The sequence below is a fragment of the Hypanus sabinus genome, chromosome 14 (assembly GCF_030144855.1).
Source record: "Hypanus sabinus isolate sHypSab1 chromosome 14, sHypSab1.hap1, whole genome shotgun sequence".
Taxonomy (NCBI): Eukaryota; Metazoa; Chordata; class Chondrichthyes; order Myliobatiformes; family Dasyatidae; genus Hypanus; species Hypanus sabinus.
In genome coordinates, this window is record NC_082719.1 from 10,313,624 (window position 1) to 10,333,465 (window position 19,842).

General features: G+C 40.7%; 1 protein-coding gene across 5 annotated transcripts in view; it reads right to left on the reverse strand.

The window, feature by feature from the left end:
* Positions 1-1,812: 1,812 nt before the first annotated feature.
* Positions 1,813-19,842, reverse strand: part of LOC132404556 (synaptopodin-2-like) — a 132,916-nt gene continuing 114,886 nt past the window's right edge. For 4 of the 5 annotated variants that reach the window (XM_059988766.1, XM_059988765.1, XM_059988764.1 and 1 more), the window contains one exon: positions 1,813-5,283. In XM_059988766.1, coding sequence (XP_059844749.1) covers positions 4,723-5,283 — 561 coding nt within the window. In that variant the 3' untranslated portion in view covers positions 1,813-4,722. The remainder of the gene's footprint in view (positions 5,284-19,842) is intronic. The other variant, XM_059988767.1, reaches the window with a different exon arrangement.

The window sequence follows — 19,842 nt, forward strand, 5'->3', positions numbered from 1 at the left end:
CTCCCCCCATCTGGCTTCACCTATCACCTTATAGATGGTACTTCTTCTCCTCCCCCCACCTTCTTATTCTGGCATGTTCTCCCTTCCTTTCCAGGTCTGATGCAGGGTCTTAGCCTGAAATGTCAATTCTTTGTCCATTTCCATAGATGCTACTTGACCTACTGGTTTCCTCCCACATTTTGTGTGTGTCGCTCTGAATTTCCAGCATCTGCAGATTTTCTTGTGTTTGTGATAGAAAAGGTGTAGAAGTTAATGGGCCAAAGGCAGGCGTATGGTATTAGTTTAGTCAGTATGGACAAGTGAAGATGAGGGGCCTGTTCCCATGCTGAATAACTCTGTGACTCTTCATTTACATTTCCTCTACCAGTCCTGTGCTCCCCAGCCCCACCTTCCCTATGCAAGAGGGCAGGTAAGCAGCCTGCTCCCTGGTAAAGAATGAATCCACGGTCAAGGAGTTCACAAGAGTTGTCACAATTGATTGAAATTATGATATATAGACTCCGTACTCGTGATGATTTATTATCCAAGGCCAATTAGGTCAATTTATTATCTAAGGTCTATTTAAGGATGAGCTTACCATGTGCTTTGTGTAACACCATCATTACTTACTCACTTATATTAACAAAATTATCTTTGGAGGAAAACTACCGACTGTAAGCAAGCATATTAATCTTACCTCTAAAATAGTATGCCATTTAGTTTACAACCTTCTTTCGCTTCATAATCTCCTCAGTTTCCATCTCTATACCTATCTGCTGATTACATCTTCAACTTGGAAGTGTCACCTCTAGATTCAGTTATGTCAGTTCCTATAAGCATTAATGTATCATTTCAAATTTCAACACAACAGTCTACACTATTTTTTAGACCCTAGTCCCACAACTTTATATTTTGTTCTTATGTTTCCATCTTCAAGACCTTAGGCTTTACTTCCTATTATTTTATTCTCATAAAATATTCTCGGTTCGGCATGGACTAGAAGGACCGAGATGGCCTGTTTCCGTGCTGTAATTGTTATATGGTTATATGGTAAAAATACAGAAAGAGACTGTATGTCTACCCATATGTCCCATTAATCCCTTTCCACCTCTCCTTATCTCCCTGTGATTGCATAATGCATTATGTCTTTGAATCTCTAATATGGGGATTAACTTCCCAGCACATATCTTTACTGGAAGAAAAGAATGTCCAGGCAAACTACTCTGCTGTCTGTCAATGGACTTGCACATTTGCTCAAAACTGAGTCAGGCTAAAATGAAAAGAAGTTGGCTTTGTCTACGAATTGTGTGCTTTATTTTTGTTTATATATTTTCTAGAATTTTTCCCCCTTGTGATACTCACTTATGCCATGTTACCTTTCAACAGGTACCACTGTCACTACTGTTCCATACATTACCAAAGCATTCATTTGAAATGTCTGTGCCTTAATAATATGAGTGGGAAGATTATTTGGTGGCAGGAAACAATTCTGGCTTATCTTGTGGTTTATCCTAATGTACATTCCAGTTGGTTTTAAGTGAAGTTTAGGCCCTTTACAAAGCAGAGTAATTTCACAATGGGATTGTATCAAAGAGCACTTTTTAGTACAAAAAGCTCAAAATCATAAGTACTTGATCAGGTACTGATTCAAAAACATTTAGTTTTTAATTTTTAGTATTTTAATGACTTAAACTTTTAATTGAAAAAAAAATTGCTTTTGAAAAGTGAATGTGTATGTGAATTTTATATCAATGTTTGAAATTTTGTGACTTGGCTAAACTAGCACATTAATTTTTTTGTAAAAAAAAGGATTCTTTCAACAATGACGTGACACCAAGCAACTTTATTTTGAATCCCTTCTGTAGTAGAAAAGATTTTGTAAGTCAATTGTACAAGTCAAATAAATGTTATATAATATATTGTACACTTTTTGAATGAGCATAATAATTGACGAGTATTGCTGGTACCAAACTGTATCAGTCTCTGCCATTCCTTTGGGTTCATCAGATGTGTGAATGGGGGAGCTTGCTACATGGGCAACTGCTTGCTCTTCATATCTTACTGCCCAGGCTTACAAATCTAGACAGCTAGGATGCAGTATTCATGGTCAACTCTGAGTGACAGAGGCCTCAGACACAGACACAGATTGCAATAAAAGACAGAAAATTATGCCCACTTGCTTTTTAAAAAATGTGACATACAAATGTGACATATAATAAGTTTTCAGTGTGCAACTAGTTCTGAGTTCTATAGTTCTCCCTTATGCAGTAAGTTAAGCATTATAATATAACTGGAATTTTAATTTTGAATTTAAGCTATGCTATATAGGTAATACTAGGATAACAAAACAAGTGCACAAATTATAGTCAATGTAATGACACCAGAACTATTCACTTTTTATTATTTACCTGATGGATTGTGCCTTTGCACCTCAATGTTTCTATAAGCTGACATGATGCTGAAACAAAACAAATGTGATGGGATTGAACACTGTGTGAAGGTTATGAAAGTTCAGGTCATTATTCCCATTGTTTTCAATGACGGGAAAATAGAGATCATTGCAGTCATTTAAATTCATTTTTGTATTTTTTTCAAATTACTTTGAAAAATGTTTGAAAAACACTTAATCTTGAAGTATTTTACATCATATAATGTTTTCAGACATTAAACAAGGAAGATGAATGTTAATGGTTTAAAGCAATATACTACAGGGTAAAACACATTAATTGATCTTTTAAGTGAATGCAGTTATTTATATTTATGTTAAATAAAAGAAGTGAATACCTTGAATACTCAGTATGTTTACTGTTATTTCAAAGAAGAGACATTAGTTGATAAAGTGAACTAGAATGTGTTTGACTTCTCACGAAGCAGAAATGCATGAATCTTTCTTTTTACTGTAGGTTACTAAACCGATGGTATACTTTTAATTTGCATAACCTTAAAAAATGTTTTATTTAACTTTCATAACAATCACTTTTTTCTACATTCTAGCAAAGTAATTTGCTATTGTTACTTAACTCTCACCTCCCATCTCAAACCACATTACACATACCCATCATTCACTTCCAAAGGTGTCCTAAATCTAAATGCTGAAAATATTTGCCACACAATTCTCAGACATTGTTAGACATAATTCTAACAATACACACTATGTGTATAATTTGCAAAAGTCCTGTCAGATACACATGTTCATTTTTAGATCTGTTTCAAAATAGAGTTAGCTGATATTAATGCATTTATAGGGTTTAAGATGAAATGTTTACTTGTAGTCGAACATGATTATTGCCAGAGGACTTCAATATAAAAACTCCACAATGCTCTTTTCTTTTGCATACTGTAGTTAAGAAGTTTGATACCAGATAATTGTAAATATATTCTGTAATTTAAAAATTTTAATAGTCAATACCATGATAATGTAGTTTGTGTAGAGCATAGTAAGCTTATTTAACAAACTTGCTTCTAATGATTTATTAATATCTAAAACAGATAAAATGAACATTTCTATCTGCTCAGTGGATTAAGTTTCATGAATTTATACAATTTAATAGGGTGCTGGAGTAGACATACATCTCTACCAAAGGAGGTACAAGGCACTCCTTCCCTCCACTGGCCTCCAGGTTCTGCAGGTCACCTTGGACAAGGTGTAGCGCCTGCTTAACCCTCCATAAGGGGTCACATGAAATCACGGGAGCGGGTGGCAGATGGTCATATGAGCAGCTGGTATATATCTCAAGTCCTGGCTATGTGATGACTGATGCCAAGCAGACCATCTCTGAAGAGTATTGATAATGGCAGGGTTCACCTGTCTTGTAAAGACTGTTCAGAAGAAGGCAATGGCAAACCACTTCTGTAGCAATTTTGACAAGAACAATCACAGCCAAAGACCATAATCAAACCACATGGCACATCATGATGATGAACTGGCATGGTGTTCTGTATATTCATTCTCCAGAAAAGTGCTCACACAAAATACTGATTTACAAATTTTTGCATCAACATGTCTACATAAATTCATGCATTTCCCAAGACTAAAAATGATGTTCTGTTGTGCATTGCTTTCTTCTCACTTCATGCAGGCTGTCTGAGAGGACAAAAGGTCACTTGTTTTCCTTTCTATTTTTGCAATGGTTAAAGATCCATACCCAAGGGATGGAACAGAGGACCAACGATTTGCATGTGAAAGTACGTCTTGCCTGTTCATGTACAAAGCCATGAAAATGACCACAAATGTTCCCTAACCCAAATAATTCCTTGTTCCCTACATAATTCCCTAATCCTCTGAATTTTGCATTAGGAACTAAGGATTGTCTAATAGACTTATTTAGAATTGTTTAAATTTATTGTATTCATATTTGAAGTTTCTTTATTTTTGCCTGTCAGACCAAGGCAGTATTTTTTTTAATGGAAGTATCACAAAATTAATGTTACAGTTCACTGATCGATCAATCACATACTCCTTTTATGAAAGTGCACTGTTTAGTACAACATTATTTTTGAATGGATGTTGTACAACATTCTTCATAAACATACAGTACGTATGGGCAACTTGCTGAAGTGAATGTGCTAAAATACCTTATATTCTGCTGATCACAATGGAAACCAATACTAAAAGCAATATCTGCCAGAAAATGCCTTTCTAACAATACTTCACAGATACTTTTCTCATCTGATTCTGCTTTTTTAATTTTGAGTTTGCTCTCCTTGTCATGCAGTAATCTTCATCATGAGAAACCACCTACTTTATCTTTGTTTTTTCCAGCCTCGTGGATAAGGATTATAATTCGAACCTGCTACCGGTTTTCCTGAACTTTCATAATCAGAGTATGCCCCAGTAGACAGCTCAGAGTCAGTAAGGGAGTGCTGGTATCTTAATGGCTGTTGGTACATTAAGCTGCCGCGAATGCTAGGTACTGGAGAGGAAGAAGATCTAAGAGGCGATGTTATGCTACAGGGTCTTCTGACATTGAAAGCGGCCATGGATGAGTAACTACTTGGAAGTGGGGGGACATATGCCACTCGGGCTTTCCATTCCTCTGGAGGCTCGGGTAATGTTTTTTGACGTGCTGCTGAAACAATACTCTTTGCTATCGATGACTGGATATTTCTCTTGGAAAATGCTTCCTCCACTGAACCAACAGCAGACTGTGATGCAGCATCCCATGGAGTCAGTTTTTTCCATGAGGTTTTATCTGACAGAGGTGCTAATTTTTCTGCTGGCTGTCTTGTTGTTTGTGGTCCAGTAAGCCCATATGACAGTAGATTTTCTGGAGCTCTTATAGGTCTGAAATCTTTTGCCTGCATCTGTAAATAAGAAGCAATAAATATTAAATTAAATTGAGAAGGATAAGAAAACACAAGGGAAACCTTAATAATGTAATCAGCTCCCTGCAACTATGATAAATAAAAACAGCAAATTACTGCATACTATATATAGACCGACTAGTTGTGTTGAAATGTAGTCAAATTGAAGAGCCCATGCTGAAAGTAGCCAGTACTCCAGTCATTGACAATGCAAGATAAGAACATATCTTTCATTGTTTGGCAGACCACTGTCTCATTTCCAACAGACTTCAAACGGTATCTAGTATGAACAGTATGATATAAATAATGAGTAATTTATGGATAACTTACCAAGATAAATTACCTATGTGCGGTGTGAGTACTTATCAAACTTAAAAGTCATGCACCGTGTGTGTGCTACTTTTTAGAGAAACAAATTTAAAGTACAGTAAATATGAGTAAACAAAGTAACTTGCCCAGAAATACAATTGTTTATTGATCTGTTCTGCATTACGCAACTGAAATCATTCTTCTTATATCTAGAACAAAAGAAATCAACATCTTTCTGAAGTCGTTTTAAATCTGTTCATCCTGCACTTTTATGTATTTGTTGTTTTGGTACGAAGGCAGCCATCATGATGTCATTTCTGATACGTTTCCTTCGGAAAATAATGGGGAGTTCAAACCATGTTCACCCATTGGAATCACACTGGACAACATGGTCAATCACAGAGTAGCCCTACACTGGGGCAATTGCCTGGTTTGGATGCCCTCCCATGCTTCCCAACCCCTCAAGCCCAACCTTTTCCATAGCACTCACTTCCCTATCCCCTCCCTAATCATGACCAATTTATGTCTAGGTCACCATCCTCTTGACACCAATGACGTTGCACTAATCACCAGGGGCAACATATCCAAGCACCAAGTACTGGGTGTCAGCATCTCTCAGGGTCAATCCTGGGCCCAACATATTGATGTAGTTGCAAAGAAGGCATGACAGTGACTATATTTCAATAGGAGTTTGAGGAGATTTGATATGTCACCAAAGACACTCCCAAATTTCAACAGATGTACTGTGGAAATCATTCTAACTGGCTGCATCACTGTCTGGTATTATCATAAGTCGCACAGACATTGGAGTCCTGGAAACAGGACAAGACGGAACCCTAGGACTGGACGGGTTGCAGTCTAGGCAGGGGAAGCAGGACCAGGACGAGGGGCTGGGAACAAGGAGACTGGGGTGGACTCCAAGCCCGAGACTGGACAAGGACCCAGTACCTGGGTCTTGCCTCGGGCTTGGACCCCCAAACCCAGGCGAGGACGTGATGAGGCTTGGCTAGGGACTTGAGGCTTGGGTCGAGGCTTGAGGCCAGAGGCTGCAGGCTTAGTTTGAGGCTTGAGGCTAGAGGCTGCAGGCTTGGGTCGTGATTCAATGCCCGACTTATGACAGAACGATCCCCCCATTCAGGGACCGAGCAACACAGACACTGATGTCTAACTCTCGTCACCCTGGGGTCCCTCTCCTGATTGAACATCCCCCCCCACCCGCCCGAGTCGTCCGTAGTCATGGAGAGCCTCTATGGTCACCTGGATGCTCCCATGGCGGTGGAGGGGGGGGGGGGTACTGTGGTGGTTCAGTCCAAGGACCGTGGACTCCGGGTTTTCCGGCGGTCCCCTTGCTGCGGTTGGACTTGACTAGAAACACCTGAGGCTCATATTGGAACTGGGAATATAAGTGGCCCTGGTATGGAGTGTGGTTGGGGGTTGTCTTGTTAAGATACTCATGGTGCAGATGGCTGGTGGAAGGCTAGAATTGGCTCTTACCATCCTTGGGGCTGTGTTGGAGAACCATGGCTTCTGGGAGCCTTGCTGTCAGTAGTTGGAGTGGTATGGATTCAGCTGTTTCCTGGGCCAGCTGGGTGCTGTCAGCCACTCTGAGCTAGGTAGGGGTCTGGTTGCTTCTGTAGCCAGCCAAGACTGCTGGCTGTAATGGCTACTTGGAGCTACCCTGATGCAGAGGTGGAACTGTCTGTTGTTCCTTGGTGTTTGTCTCTTCCTGTCCTTGCCCCTGTGGGGTAAGTCTGGCTGTTCTGCTGTTACCTGATGGATGGTCCTGCCCCACCTTGGTATGGAGTTGTGGATAAGTCCTAGCTCTGTTTGTGTACTGTCCTGTCTCATGTCAGTGTCCCCTTTAACACTTTTTTCTCCCTGATTATGCCCCAATTTCAGTCAATTGCTGCTAGTTACCCAATTACCATACATCTGGCTTTCATCAGAGACTGGGAAATAAATATGATGGTCTCTATCACAGGTTGCCAGTTTGTCGGTCAATTCTCGTGTGATACTTTGTTCCCTGTTCCGATTAGAACCAGTAATTCTAAGTTCCGCTCTAGTTTCTAGAGAGATCCTGTGAATCCCGTCTCCTTGTCAAGATCCCTCTGGTTTCCTACTCTATGTTCAGGTTTACGCCAACCTCCCCAACTGAGTTGACGTGCCAGTGACCTGTACTTGGATTCTCCTCTGTTGCCCCAGTGTAACAGGTATGGAATGGGAGGCACTGCATAGGATTGAAATAAGCTGCAGAAATTTGTAAACTCAGTCAGCTGTAATATGGGCACCAGCCTCCCCAGCATTCAGGACATCTTCAAGGAGCTATGCCTCAAAAAGGTAGCAGCCATCATTAAGGACCTTCACCACCCAGGACATGCCCTCTCCTCATTGCTACCATCAGGATTGGGTACAGGAGCCTAAAGGTACACACTCAATGATTCAGGAACAGCTTCTTTCCCTCTGCCATCTGATTTCTGAAAGGATATTGAAACCCATGAATGCTACCTCACTACTTTTTTTTTTCTCTTTTTGCAATACTTATTAATTTTATATATGTACCTTGCCATTATTGCAATATACAGATGTTGCATAACAATGAATTTCACAACATATTCCAGTGTTATTAAACCTGATTCTTAAGTATACAAACTAGTGTCCTGGTGCAGTCATGGCAACTTGGAGCTGAATGCCCTCAAAATCATATTGTCTTCAGGAGAACTGTGCATTCTCACCACCCCCTCATCAACAACTCTACAGTTAGTACCATTTCACCATTCATGTTCCTGGGCACCATTATTTTGCAGGACCTCATGGGAGAACTGTATCTCCTTCATTAACAAATAGGTTCAGCAGAGGATGTACATCCTGTGGCAGCTGGCAAAATTCAATCTTTGCCACAGCATACCGGTGCCATCATAGAGAGCTTCGCGCATCAGCCATGACTGCCTGGTTTGGTGCTGAATCCTCTCACAATATACGTCATCTACAGCAAATTGTTAGGTCGGCAAAAAATGTCTCTGGCTGCAGTCGACTGTCACTGCAGGACTTGTAGGTGTCCAGGACAAAGAAACAGGCAGGAATAATCATTGAGTCTACCCACCCTGCAAACTTACTTTTACAAGAGCCAATTTGTTTTTTTTTCTGCTTCTTCCCATCTACCCTCATCTGGACCATAACCCTCCAGATCCCTCTCATCCACATGCCTATCCAATTTTATTTTAAATGTTCCAGTTGAACCAGCAGCTACCACTTCTGCTGGACTGTGATCCCCTGGTTCCCACCAACCACCCTGTTTCTTATTCTGCTTTTGTTTGCAAGTGCTGCTGTTGCAATACTTGACCTTTCCCCTCTTCCTTCTCCACTGTCCAGGGAGCCAAACAATACTCCTAAGTGAAGCAGCCATTCATTTGCACTTCTCCCAATCCAGTGGACTGCATTTGTTGTTTACAATGCTGCCTCCTCTGCAGATCAGATGACCTGAGTTCAGTCTATAAAGGCGAACCTGAGTTTCCCTTTGCCTGGCACTTTAGTTCCTCCTACTACTCCCAATCTGCCCTGTTGGCCTTCTGCTTCCTGCACTGACACAGTGGAGTCCAACACCATCCTGAGGAAGGGCACCCAGTCGTCTATCATGGGGCAGACTGCAGCTTACTTCCCATCTCCAGTTCCTGCACTCCCTCTCCCGTCAGGACTCTATTCTCTTCACTCCTTGTCCCATCAGGGCACCCAGTCATCTATCATGGGGCAGACTACAGCTTACTAGACCCAACACTGAATTCTACAACTTGAAGTAATTTCAGTTCTAGGTGAGTATCAGCAATCCATCTAGAACATCAGCTCAGTTTGTTTTTCCCTTTCTCTGAGCGTGGAGAAAATTCCCAGCTCGACTTGCCAGACATGTCCTCTTGCTCTGCGTTTCCTAACTCCCATTCTCACATTTTATCCCCATGGTCACCCCTATTTCACCCTATCAGAGACATCCCCCACCCTGTGCCTTTACCAGTTTCTTTTGTCTTCTTTGCAGTTTTGACCTGAAACCCTGACTCTTTTACTTCCCACAGGTGCAACCTGACCTGCTGAGTAATTTCAGCTTTTTCTGTGCGTCTTTAAGACTAGAATGAGTCTTTATTGATTCAGTACTCATGAGCTGGTCATAAAAGTCAGATCAATAAATGCAAACAAAATTAAGATAATTACCCTATTTTGTACTAAAGAAACTATTTAAAGTGAAGTTAAATACATAGAAAGGAACATATTGGAAAATTGATCCAATATTTCTTTTGTTTCAATTTTTAAGTTTGTTTCCAAACAGATCAGCAATTACTCCCTTCCTACATTGTCCTATATCCCATCATATCCCTGAGGCCTGACATGGTCATTCTGTCAGAAACCTCGAGGCAGGAGCTCATGGTAGAACTGACAGTTCCTTGGGAAGACCAGCTTGAGGAGATGTTTGAACGTAAGAAAGCCAAATACCCGGGAGCTGGGAATTTGAACAGTATCAGAAACAGGGGTGGAGGGCATGATGCACTCCTATAGAGTTTTTGCTGACCGATCGCTGTGCAGAACCTACTCTCTCCTTGGCATTAAGCAGACTGCAAAGAAAAGAGCCATCAGGACCATCACAGGGGCTGCTGAATGAGCCTCCAGGTGATTATGGATCAAGAGCAGGACCAACACAGCTGGGCCACAAGCTAGGGCCTGATCAATCCTGGCTGGGCAAAAGTGTCTTATGTTAAAAAAGCCAAAACACCCATTGACCCCAGGTTACATCACTGATGTTAAGTCCCCATCATATTTCCTACCTCTGGTAAATTTAATAATACTAACTATAGAGAGATCTGGGGTTCCCAACCTGTTTTATGCCATGGACCAATACCATTAAGCAAGGGAGTACATGGATGCTAGGTTGGGAACCCCTAAGATACAAGAAATAAATAAGCTAAGCATACAGAATGCATGATTATCCCATACTTAATACTTGCTAAATTTTGCAGTATTAATTATTGCTGATGACTGTGCCCCCATGGCCCACCAGGAGAACCACCTGCAGACAACTGCCGACAAGGCAAACAGCCTCAAAGCTGTTCAGCCTGACAATCAGCCTCAGTAAAAAAGATTCAAAGACAAATTGAAATCATACGTCAAATGGGAAGACCTCCAGCCTCGACAACTTGAGGAGTCCGCAGCTGACAGGGCTGCGTGGCGTGCCCCGACCAGAAAAGCTGCATCTGACTTTGAGGATGACCAAAATCAGCGCCTTGCAGCAGCACGAGACCGACTCCACAAAGCTGTGCATGCACCCGTTCCAACAACCGCCATTCCATGTCCAACCTGCAACCGCACTCATGTGTGTTTTGGCCTCCAGCCTCCGAAGCCACATGCATATCCACAGATGAGTTCACAATGTTTAGTCTTCCTCGGAACCCGAGAGACAACCACCAATTATGGAGTACAATTTCCCAATTTCACTTGTAGTTCTGTACATCGACATTGGTAACTATATATTTCTGAAAGTTCTAACGATTTGAAAACTTTGCATTACTTTGGTACATTTTGCAAAAGCCTGAAACATCCCTGTATATTAAAATGATAATGACCATAAGCTGTTAACCTGGTTTTCTTATAATTTAATTGAAATAGAAACCCTTGTTCTGCAGGTACTGTATTTCACTGCTATGCCATCACCTTAGTGGGTATAATGTCCTTTTGTGGCCATTCATAATCTGGAATAAAATATTTAAGGTGATGTGGAGAGCTCTGGGTTAGTTAACATAAAATGTAAGTAAATATCCATTGAGTAGATTCATTTAAAACCTGATAGCATAGTCACTTAGGCATCTTTGAACTCGGTTTAAATACAGAAAATTCCAAGCACATTGTGCCAACAATTGATACCACAAGAATGAAGTGACATCCTGCCTTTGTCAGTATGAACCTATGGCTGCTTAGTTACTGCTCCATTTAAAGTGTAAGCTTGATTTGAGCCTGCTAGTCTTGCAAATGTTAATCAATCATGGCATCACAGATGTGTGATGAAAGATGTGGAACTGGGGTTCTAACAAGAAGAAATAGTGGTGAGATTTGAGGCATAGAAGCCTAAGTAGATGGCCCTGGAAGAGTCTTTCTGATCTTCCTGGTTCCAAAGGACAAAGTAAAAATTTAGCTCTTAAAATCTCTTCTTATTCAGATAGTCGCTGACTCATCGTAACCTGGCAGGATTATAACAAAGGTTTTCTCAATCAGGTTTGAGTTAAAATTGCAGCATGACTATTCACTCCCAATCCACAACCTGAAGAAATATCTCATTATCTTGAGTAGATGCTTAAACATTCTCATTTAGAGGAACAGATTACAAAACAGGAATATCAGGAGCAGTTAGGAAATCAGAATAAACCACATTAGGCATTTTAATTACCCACTTATCATTGCTACATAGAATTACAATCTGCACCCACTTCTCTCGCCAATCCCAAACATACCAAGTTCAGAGAGTTGAGTAATAGAGCAATTCCTAATTTAGCTATAGTACTTGCAGGGGAATTTTCATATGGTTTATGAAGTTTCCAGTATAACTCACTTGGATGCCACCCATGGCAAGACTGCAGAGTGAAATTTATAATCTCAAATTTGCCTACTAGTTGCCCTCTGGTTCTTAGTCCAGTAGAACAGTACAGCACAGGAACATGCTGAACTAATTAATCTTATATCACCCAATCTCTTCCCAAACAAGAGAAAATCTACAGATGCTGGAAATCAAAGCAGCGCACACAAAATGCTGAAGGAATTCAGCAGGCCAGGCAGCATCTATGGAAAAATGTACAGTTGACTTTTTGGGCTGAGACCCGAGTCTTGTCTTGTTTATTATTTATTGTAATGCCTGCTCTGTTTTGTGCACTTTATGCAGCCCTGGGTAGGTCTGTAGTCTAGTGTAGTTTTTTTCTGCATTGTTTTTTACATAGTTCAGTCCAGTTTTTGTACTGTGTCATGTAACACCATGGTCCTGAAAAAATGTTGTCTCATTTTTACTATGAGTAAATGACAATAAAATTGATGACTTGAGTCCTGCTGAAGGGTCTCAACCTGAAACGTCAACTGTACTTTTTTTTCCATAATGCTGCCTGGCCTGCTGAGTTCCTCCAACATTTTGTGTGTATCACCTAATCTCTTCTGTCTGCATGTGGTCCATAGCCCTCCATTCTCTGCATAATCATGTGCCTATCTAGGAGCCTCTTAAATGCCTCTATCAAATCTGCCTCCACTACCACCCCTGACTGTGCATTCTGACACCCACCACTTCCCATGTAGAAAAATTCTGCCCTGCACATCTCCTTTGAACTCCATTGCCCTCTCACTTTAAATGCATACTCTCTAGTATTAGATTAGATGTCTGCACTCTCAGGGACTCTCATAAGCTTATAAACTTCCGTTATGTCTCGCCTAAACCTCTGTCATCCAAGAAAAACATCAACTCTGGTTTGTCCAACCTTTCCTTTTAGCACATACTGTGTTCTTCGCACCCACATAACATCCACATCCTGCCTATAATGGGGCAACCAGATGTGGCTTATCTGCATTTTACAAAGCAGCAACATAGCTTTCTTACTCTTAAACTCAAAGCCTCAACTAATCAAGACAAACATGATATACCAGCTTATTGTCAGGGAGCTATGGATCCCTCTGTATAAGATCAATGCTGATAAAGATCCTGGATTTAACTGTAAACATTCCAACAACACAACCTCCCAAAGTGCACACCACACAAGCAAACTGAGAGTGCTGTGAATTCTGGAAAACATGTGAAGATTCACATTTCTTAGTGAACTGAATGGAAGGTCTTATTGCTAAATAAGTAAGCAACAGACACACAGTGAAAGCATGAAACTCAAATCTGTAGGAATAAATAGTGGGCAACATATGGAAAAAAGGTAATAGACATAATTAAAGTGATTGTTTGGTGCATACACAAACTCAAGAAGCCCACATTGTTTTGAATTATGGAGATGCCTACAATCACGCATGCAGAAGGCATTGCACCATCATGTCTCAAGAAGTCTCAATATCACACACAAAATGTTGGAGGAACTCAGCAGGCCAGGCCATCTATAGAAAAGGAGTAAAAAGTCACTGTTTCGGGCCGAGACCCTTCATCCAGCATTTTGTGTGTTGTTGGATATCCAGCATCTCCAAATTTCCTATGTTCCAACAAATTACAAGGATTGCTGAGGTGTTACTACAGGATAATGACAATGGCTCTGCAGAGTCATTACCTTTCCCCTCTCAGGGTGATTTTATTTTTCTTTTTTCTGTTCAATCGATGCTAAAAAGGTAATTGGACAGATCATATCGATAATTTAACTAAAATAGCATTTAAACATGCAAAAAACAGTACACGACTAAACTTTGTAGCTCATTAAAAGAAGCATATGAAAATTTGATAATTATACATTAATTAACTGACCAACTTTGATGAATTAATTTGCACATCTATTTTACTTCAAAATATATCATTCTTAATAAATAGATTTTTTTTACTAATAATGCACAATATTTAATTCCTGCATCTTTTGGAAAGAACCAAATGCTGACTCATGTCATTGCAATGGTTAAGCTTCAGTTTGTAGAAAGCCGAGTTTTACATTGTTTAAGTATCACAATGGAATCTAAAAGGTAATGGTGATACTGTTTAAAATTTTCAAAGCAAACAATTAATTCTAATTTTTTGCATGCTGGCATGGGTGGGAATCATTCTCCAGCGGTTAGTCCAGTATTTCTTGTTTAGAAATGATTGGCAATGATGGCGGAAAAGGAAATGTAAATCATAATTGTACTTCCACTTCACCCTTCCTGAGGGAAAAGATATTGCCTTTGAGGTCAAAGGAGATAAATGATATCTGAACAATTCTTGTAGGAAGGATTTACAGCTAGAACTAATGACTTGGCTCGGAGCAGTGACTTGGCTGCTGGCAGTTGTGCTTACAAATTAGAAGTAGGCAAGGAATAAATAATTCTTGTCAGTTTAGAAGTCTCCAATTAATGGGCTATCAGAGAGATTGGTTATTGGATCCCAGCTGTTTGCCATTTATAAGAAGATTTTTGCTAAGGGGATAAGGTGTTATATTTGCAAGTTTGCTGATGAAAACCATGCTGAATGGGAGAGGGCTCCCAGAGGATATGCACATTAACATATGAGGCACATTTGATGTTTCTGGGCCTGCATTCAGTGGAGCTCAGCAACATGAGGGGTGATCTCTGTACTGGATACTGTAAGAGTGGAGGACATTCCTTTCCATTTGTGGGAAGGCTACGATCCAAGGGCACAGCTTTAGAATAAAATTATATCCCTTTAAAACTGAAATGAGGAGGAGTATTTTTTTTCAGCCAGTGTGCTGAACCTGTGGAATCTTTTGCCACAGAGTGCTATGGAAACCATGTTGCTGGGTGTACTTAAGATAGAGAATGATAGGCTTTTTTTAGTAAGGTTGTTAAGTTACAGAGAGAAGGCAGGAAGGTGGGTTTAAAAATATCAGTGCAATTGAATGGCAGAGCCATATTGCTCGATGAGCCATATTGCTCAATTCTTCTCCTATACCTATGGTCTTTTAGCCTAAGCTAAGTGAATGGGAGAGAATGTAGCAGAAGCACCATAATTTAGAAAAATGTGAGGTCATTGATGTACTTGTGGGGGAGAAACACAGAAAAGCAGAGGTGATTATAAATGATGATAGTCAGATAAGGGTGATGTTCAATGGGATCAGGTGTCCTTTTAAATGCCACTGAAAGCCAACGTGCAGGTGGATCATCTGACTTGAAATGTGAATGTTAGGGTAGCTTTTATTACTAAAGCATTTAAGTAGAGGACTGGAGAGGTCTTAGTGCAACTGTATAGGGCCTGAGTGAGATCACACCTGGAAAATTCTGTACAATATTTGTCTCCTTTGCTGAGAAAGGATGTACGTGCCACACAACAAGAGCAATGAGGATTTTCCAGACTTGTTATGGGGATGTTGTGTATGCCAGTAGAAGAAAGGTTGAGTAGACTATGCTTGACTTCTCAATGAAATTTTGATGAATGGGAGGAAATATCATTGAAATGCACATAATTTCAACATGGCTTGAGATGCTGGTTGCAAATGTTTCCTCCAGCTGAGGAGTCTAAAGTAAGAGAAGGGTGGTTTAGGGCGAAGATGAGAAGAATTTAGTTTTTCACTCTCTGAAGGCCAGAAGGCTGTTGAAGCTCAGTCTTTGATATTGAATATGAAACCGGATAGATCTGTGCATATTTAGGGGTTAACACAGGAAAATCTGATAGAAGATTACAATGACCTTGATGAAAGGCATAAATGGATTATTTATGCTCCTGTCCTTAAGTTATTATGTTCGTGTCTATGAGACCGCATTCTAAATAGGGATGATAGATGAAAATGAACGAATCTACAAACTGAGCTCTGCGGAACACTGTAGTCTTTAACTGGCATCAGCAAGAATTATTGAAGGCCTGAATAGTCACTACAGATAGACAGATAAATAAACGTAAAATTGTTACACAGAAAGAAGGGAGAAATCTTAACCAAAAGCCCAAATTAAGGCTACATTAAAGATAGTAAAGCATGTCTACAATGGAATGGCATAAGACAAGTGGGAAAAGACAGAATGAATGAAAGAAAAAATGGGCAGCAAAATGGGGCAAAAGAGTCTAGACTGGCTGGAAAATGAACAAGGAGGGTCAACACTGGATTAGTCAAAACTATAATGTCAATAACAGGAAGAACAAATGGGATAATTGCTTGGGGCCTTCCTTAAAACTTTTACAGATTACTGATGCCCAGAAATTGGAGCACCTACACCTTCTCCCTCACTACCATTCAGGGCTAGAAACTGTTTCCTACTGAGCCGACACCTGACGTGCAAGTCTACTGGGATCATCTACTGTATCTGAGGCTCCCAGAGAGGCCTTCTGTATATCAGTAAGACCCGATGTATATTAGGAAACTGCTTCACCAAGCACCTACGCTCCATCCACCACTAAAATCAGAATCTCTCAGTGGCCACACATTTCAATTCAACTTCCCATGCTCACTCCGACATGTCAAACCATGGCCCTCTCTACTTTAGGGAGGAAGCCACACTCAGATTAGAGGAGCAACACCTTATATTCTATCTGGGTAGCCTCCAATCTGATGGCATGAACATTGATTTATCAAACTTCCAGTAATTGCCACCCACCTCACATTCCTCATTCTTGTTTCCCTCTCTTACTTTATCTCCTCACCTGGCCGTCACGTCGTCTGGTGCTCCGCTCCATTCCCTTTCTTCCATAGTCTTTTGAACTCTTCCATCAGATTCTCCCTTTTCCAGCCATAGAACATTACAGCACAGAAGCAGGCCTTTTGGCCCTTCTTGCTGTGCTGAACCATTTTTCTGCCTAGTCCCACTGACCTGCACCTGGGCCATATCCCTCCAAACCCTTCTCATCCATATACCTGTCAAAGTTTTTCTTAAATGTCAAAAGTGAGCCCGCATTCACCACTTCATCTGGCAGCTCATTCCACACTCCCACTACACACTGTGTGAAGAAGCCCCCCCCCAATGTTCCCTTTAAACTTTTCCCCCTTCACCCTTAACCTATGACCTCTGGTTTTTTTCTCCCCTAGCCTCAGTGGAAAAAGCCTGCTTGCATTCACTCTATCTATACCCATCATAATTTTATACACCTCTATCAAATCACCCCTCATTCTCCTACGCTCCAGGGAATAAAATCCTAACCTATTCAACCTTACTCTGTAGCTCAGTTTCTCAAGTCCCGGCAACATCCTTGTAAACCTTCTCTGCACTCTTTCAACCTTATTAATAACCTTCCTGTAATTAGGTGACCAAAACTGCACACAATACTCCAAATTCGGTCTCACCAATGTCTTATACAACCTCACCATTACATTCCAACTCTTATACTCAATACTTTGATTTATAAAGGCCAATATACCAAAAACTCTCTTTACAACCCTATCTACTTGTGACGCCACTTTTAGGGAATTATGTATCTGTATTCCCAGATCCCTCTGTTCTACTGCACTCCTCAGTGTCCTACCATTTACCTTGTATGTTCTACCTTGGTTTGACCTTCCGAAGTGCAATACCTCACACTTGTCCGCATTAAACTCCATCTGCCATTTTTCTGCCCGTTCCTCAAACTGGTCCAAATCCCTCTGCAAGCTTTGAAAACCTTCCTCACTGTCCACTACACCTCCAATCTTTGTATCATCAGCAAATTTGCTGATCCAATTTGCCACATTATCATCCAGATCATTGATATAGACGACAAATAACAATGGGCCCATCACTGATCCCTGTGCACACCACTCGTCACAGGCCTCCACTCAGAGTAGCAATCGTCCACTACCACTCTCTGGCTTCTCCCCTTGAGCCAATGTCTAATCCAGTTTACTACCTCTCCATGTATACGTAGTGACCGACTCTTCCTAACTAACCTCCCATGCGGGACCTTGTCAAAGGCCTTACTGACGTCCACTGTCTTCCCTTCATCCACTTTCCTGGTAACTTCCTCGAAAAACTCTAATAGATTGGTTAAACATGACCTACCACGTACATAGCCATGCTGACTGTTTCTAATAAGTCCCTGTCTATCCAAATACTTGTAGATCCTATCTGTTAGTATTTCTTCCAATAATTTACCTACTACGGATGTCAAACTTACCAGCCTATAATTTCCCGGCTTACTTTTTGAGCCTTTTTTAAACAACGGATCCTCCAATCCTCCGGCACCTGACCCGTGGATATCGACATTTTAAATATTTCTGCCAGGGCCCCTGCAATGTCAACACTAGTCTCCTTCATGGTCCGAGGGAATACCCTGTCAGGTCCTGGGGATTTATCTACTCTGATTTGTCTCAAGACAGCAAGCACCTCCTCCTCTTTAATCTGTATAAGTTCCATGACCTCCCTACTTGTTTGCCTTGTTTCCATAGACTCCATTCCAATTTCCTTAGTAAATACAGATGCAAAAAACCCATTTAATATCTCTCCCATTTCTTTTGGTTCCATACATAGCCGACCACTCTGATCTTCAAGAGGGCCAATTTTATCCCTTACTAACCTTTTGCTCCTAACATACCTGTAGAAGCTCTTAGGATTATCCTTCACCCTAACTGCCAAAGCAACCTCATGTCTTCTTTTAGACCTCCTGATTTCTTTCTTAATTATTTTCTTACTCTTTTTTTTGCTCCTCAAGCATCTTATTTCCTCCCTGTTGCCTATACATGTTATACATCTCTCTCTTCTTCTTTATCAGAGTTTCAATATCCCTCGAGAACCAAGGTTCCTTATTCTTATTCGTTTTGCCCTTAACCCTGACAGGAACATACAAACTCTGCACTCTCATAATTTCTCTTTATCACTTTCACTAATCAACTTCCCAGCTTGTTACTTCACCCCTCTCCCTCTCTCCTGGTTTCACCTATCACCTACCACCTTCACATTCTTATCCTGACTCCTCTTCCCTTCCAGTCCGATGAAGGGTCTCAGTCCAAAACATTGACTGTTTCCTCTTTTCCATAGATATTGTCTGTCCTGCTGAGTTCCTCCAGCATTTTGTGTGTGGCACTTTGGATCAATCGGTGCTTGTTTTCTAAAGGGTAAATTGTGTAGGCATTCATTTCTGGATAAAATTGTACCCACTAGGAAAATTGGACTGAGCATTTCCATCTGTGATTCACCCAGAGTATCCGATATTTTCCAGCATAGTCACACACTGAACGAAATCACTAATCATCCTTTCTCTTTTACAGGCATAAACTGAAGTCATTGGTGCAACCTACAAACTTGGTTGATTAAACAGAAATCAGCTGGAGGTATATCACATTTTCAATGACATCCATTCAGAGGGGCAAGCTGCTGACATTCAGAGAGTTGACTGGATACTACACAGCTAACTACACACTTGTTCAGCTCCTTCTGAAGTTCAGAGGGTGTTGCAATTAGCAAGGAATTACATTCGTTCAGTGGATCTCTTCCTTTCATCTTAGATAGTCCTTTGTGTGAGGATGTCTTGCTTCTAGTTCTATTGTGACTAATGTCATGTGAGATTCATACACTGTGGCAATAGAAGTGGTGCCTTCATTCAGTCATTTACTCTAAGTTTCAATGTGCTTCTGATGAAAAGACTCATAATTCTCAACACTCACAAATCTTCACAAAGAGAAAATCTGCAGGTGCTGGAAATGAAATACTGGA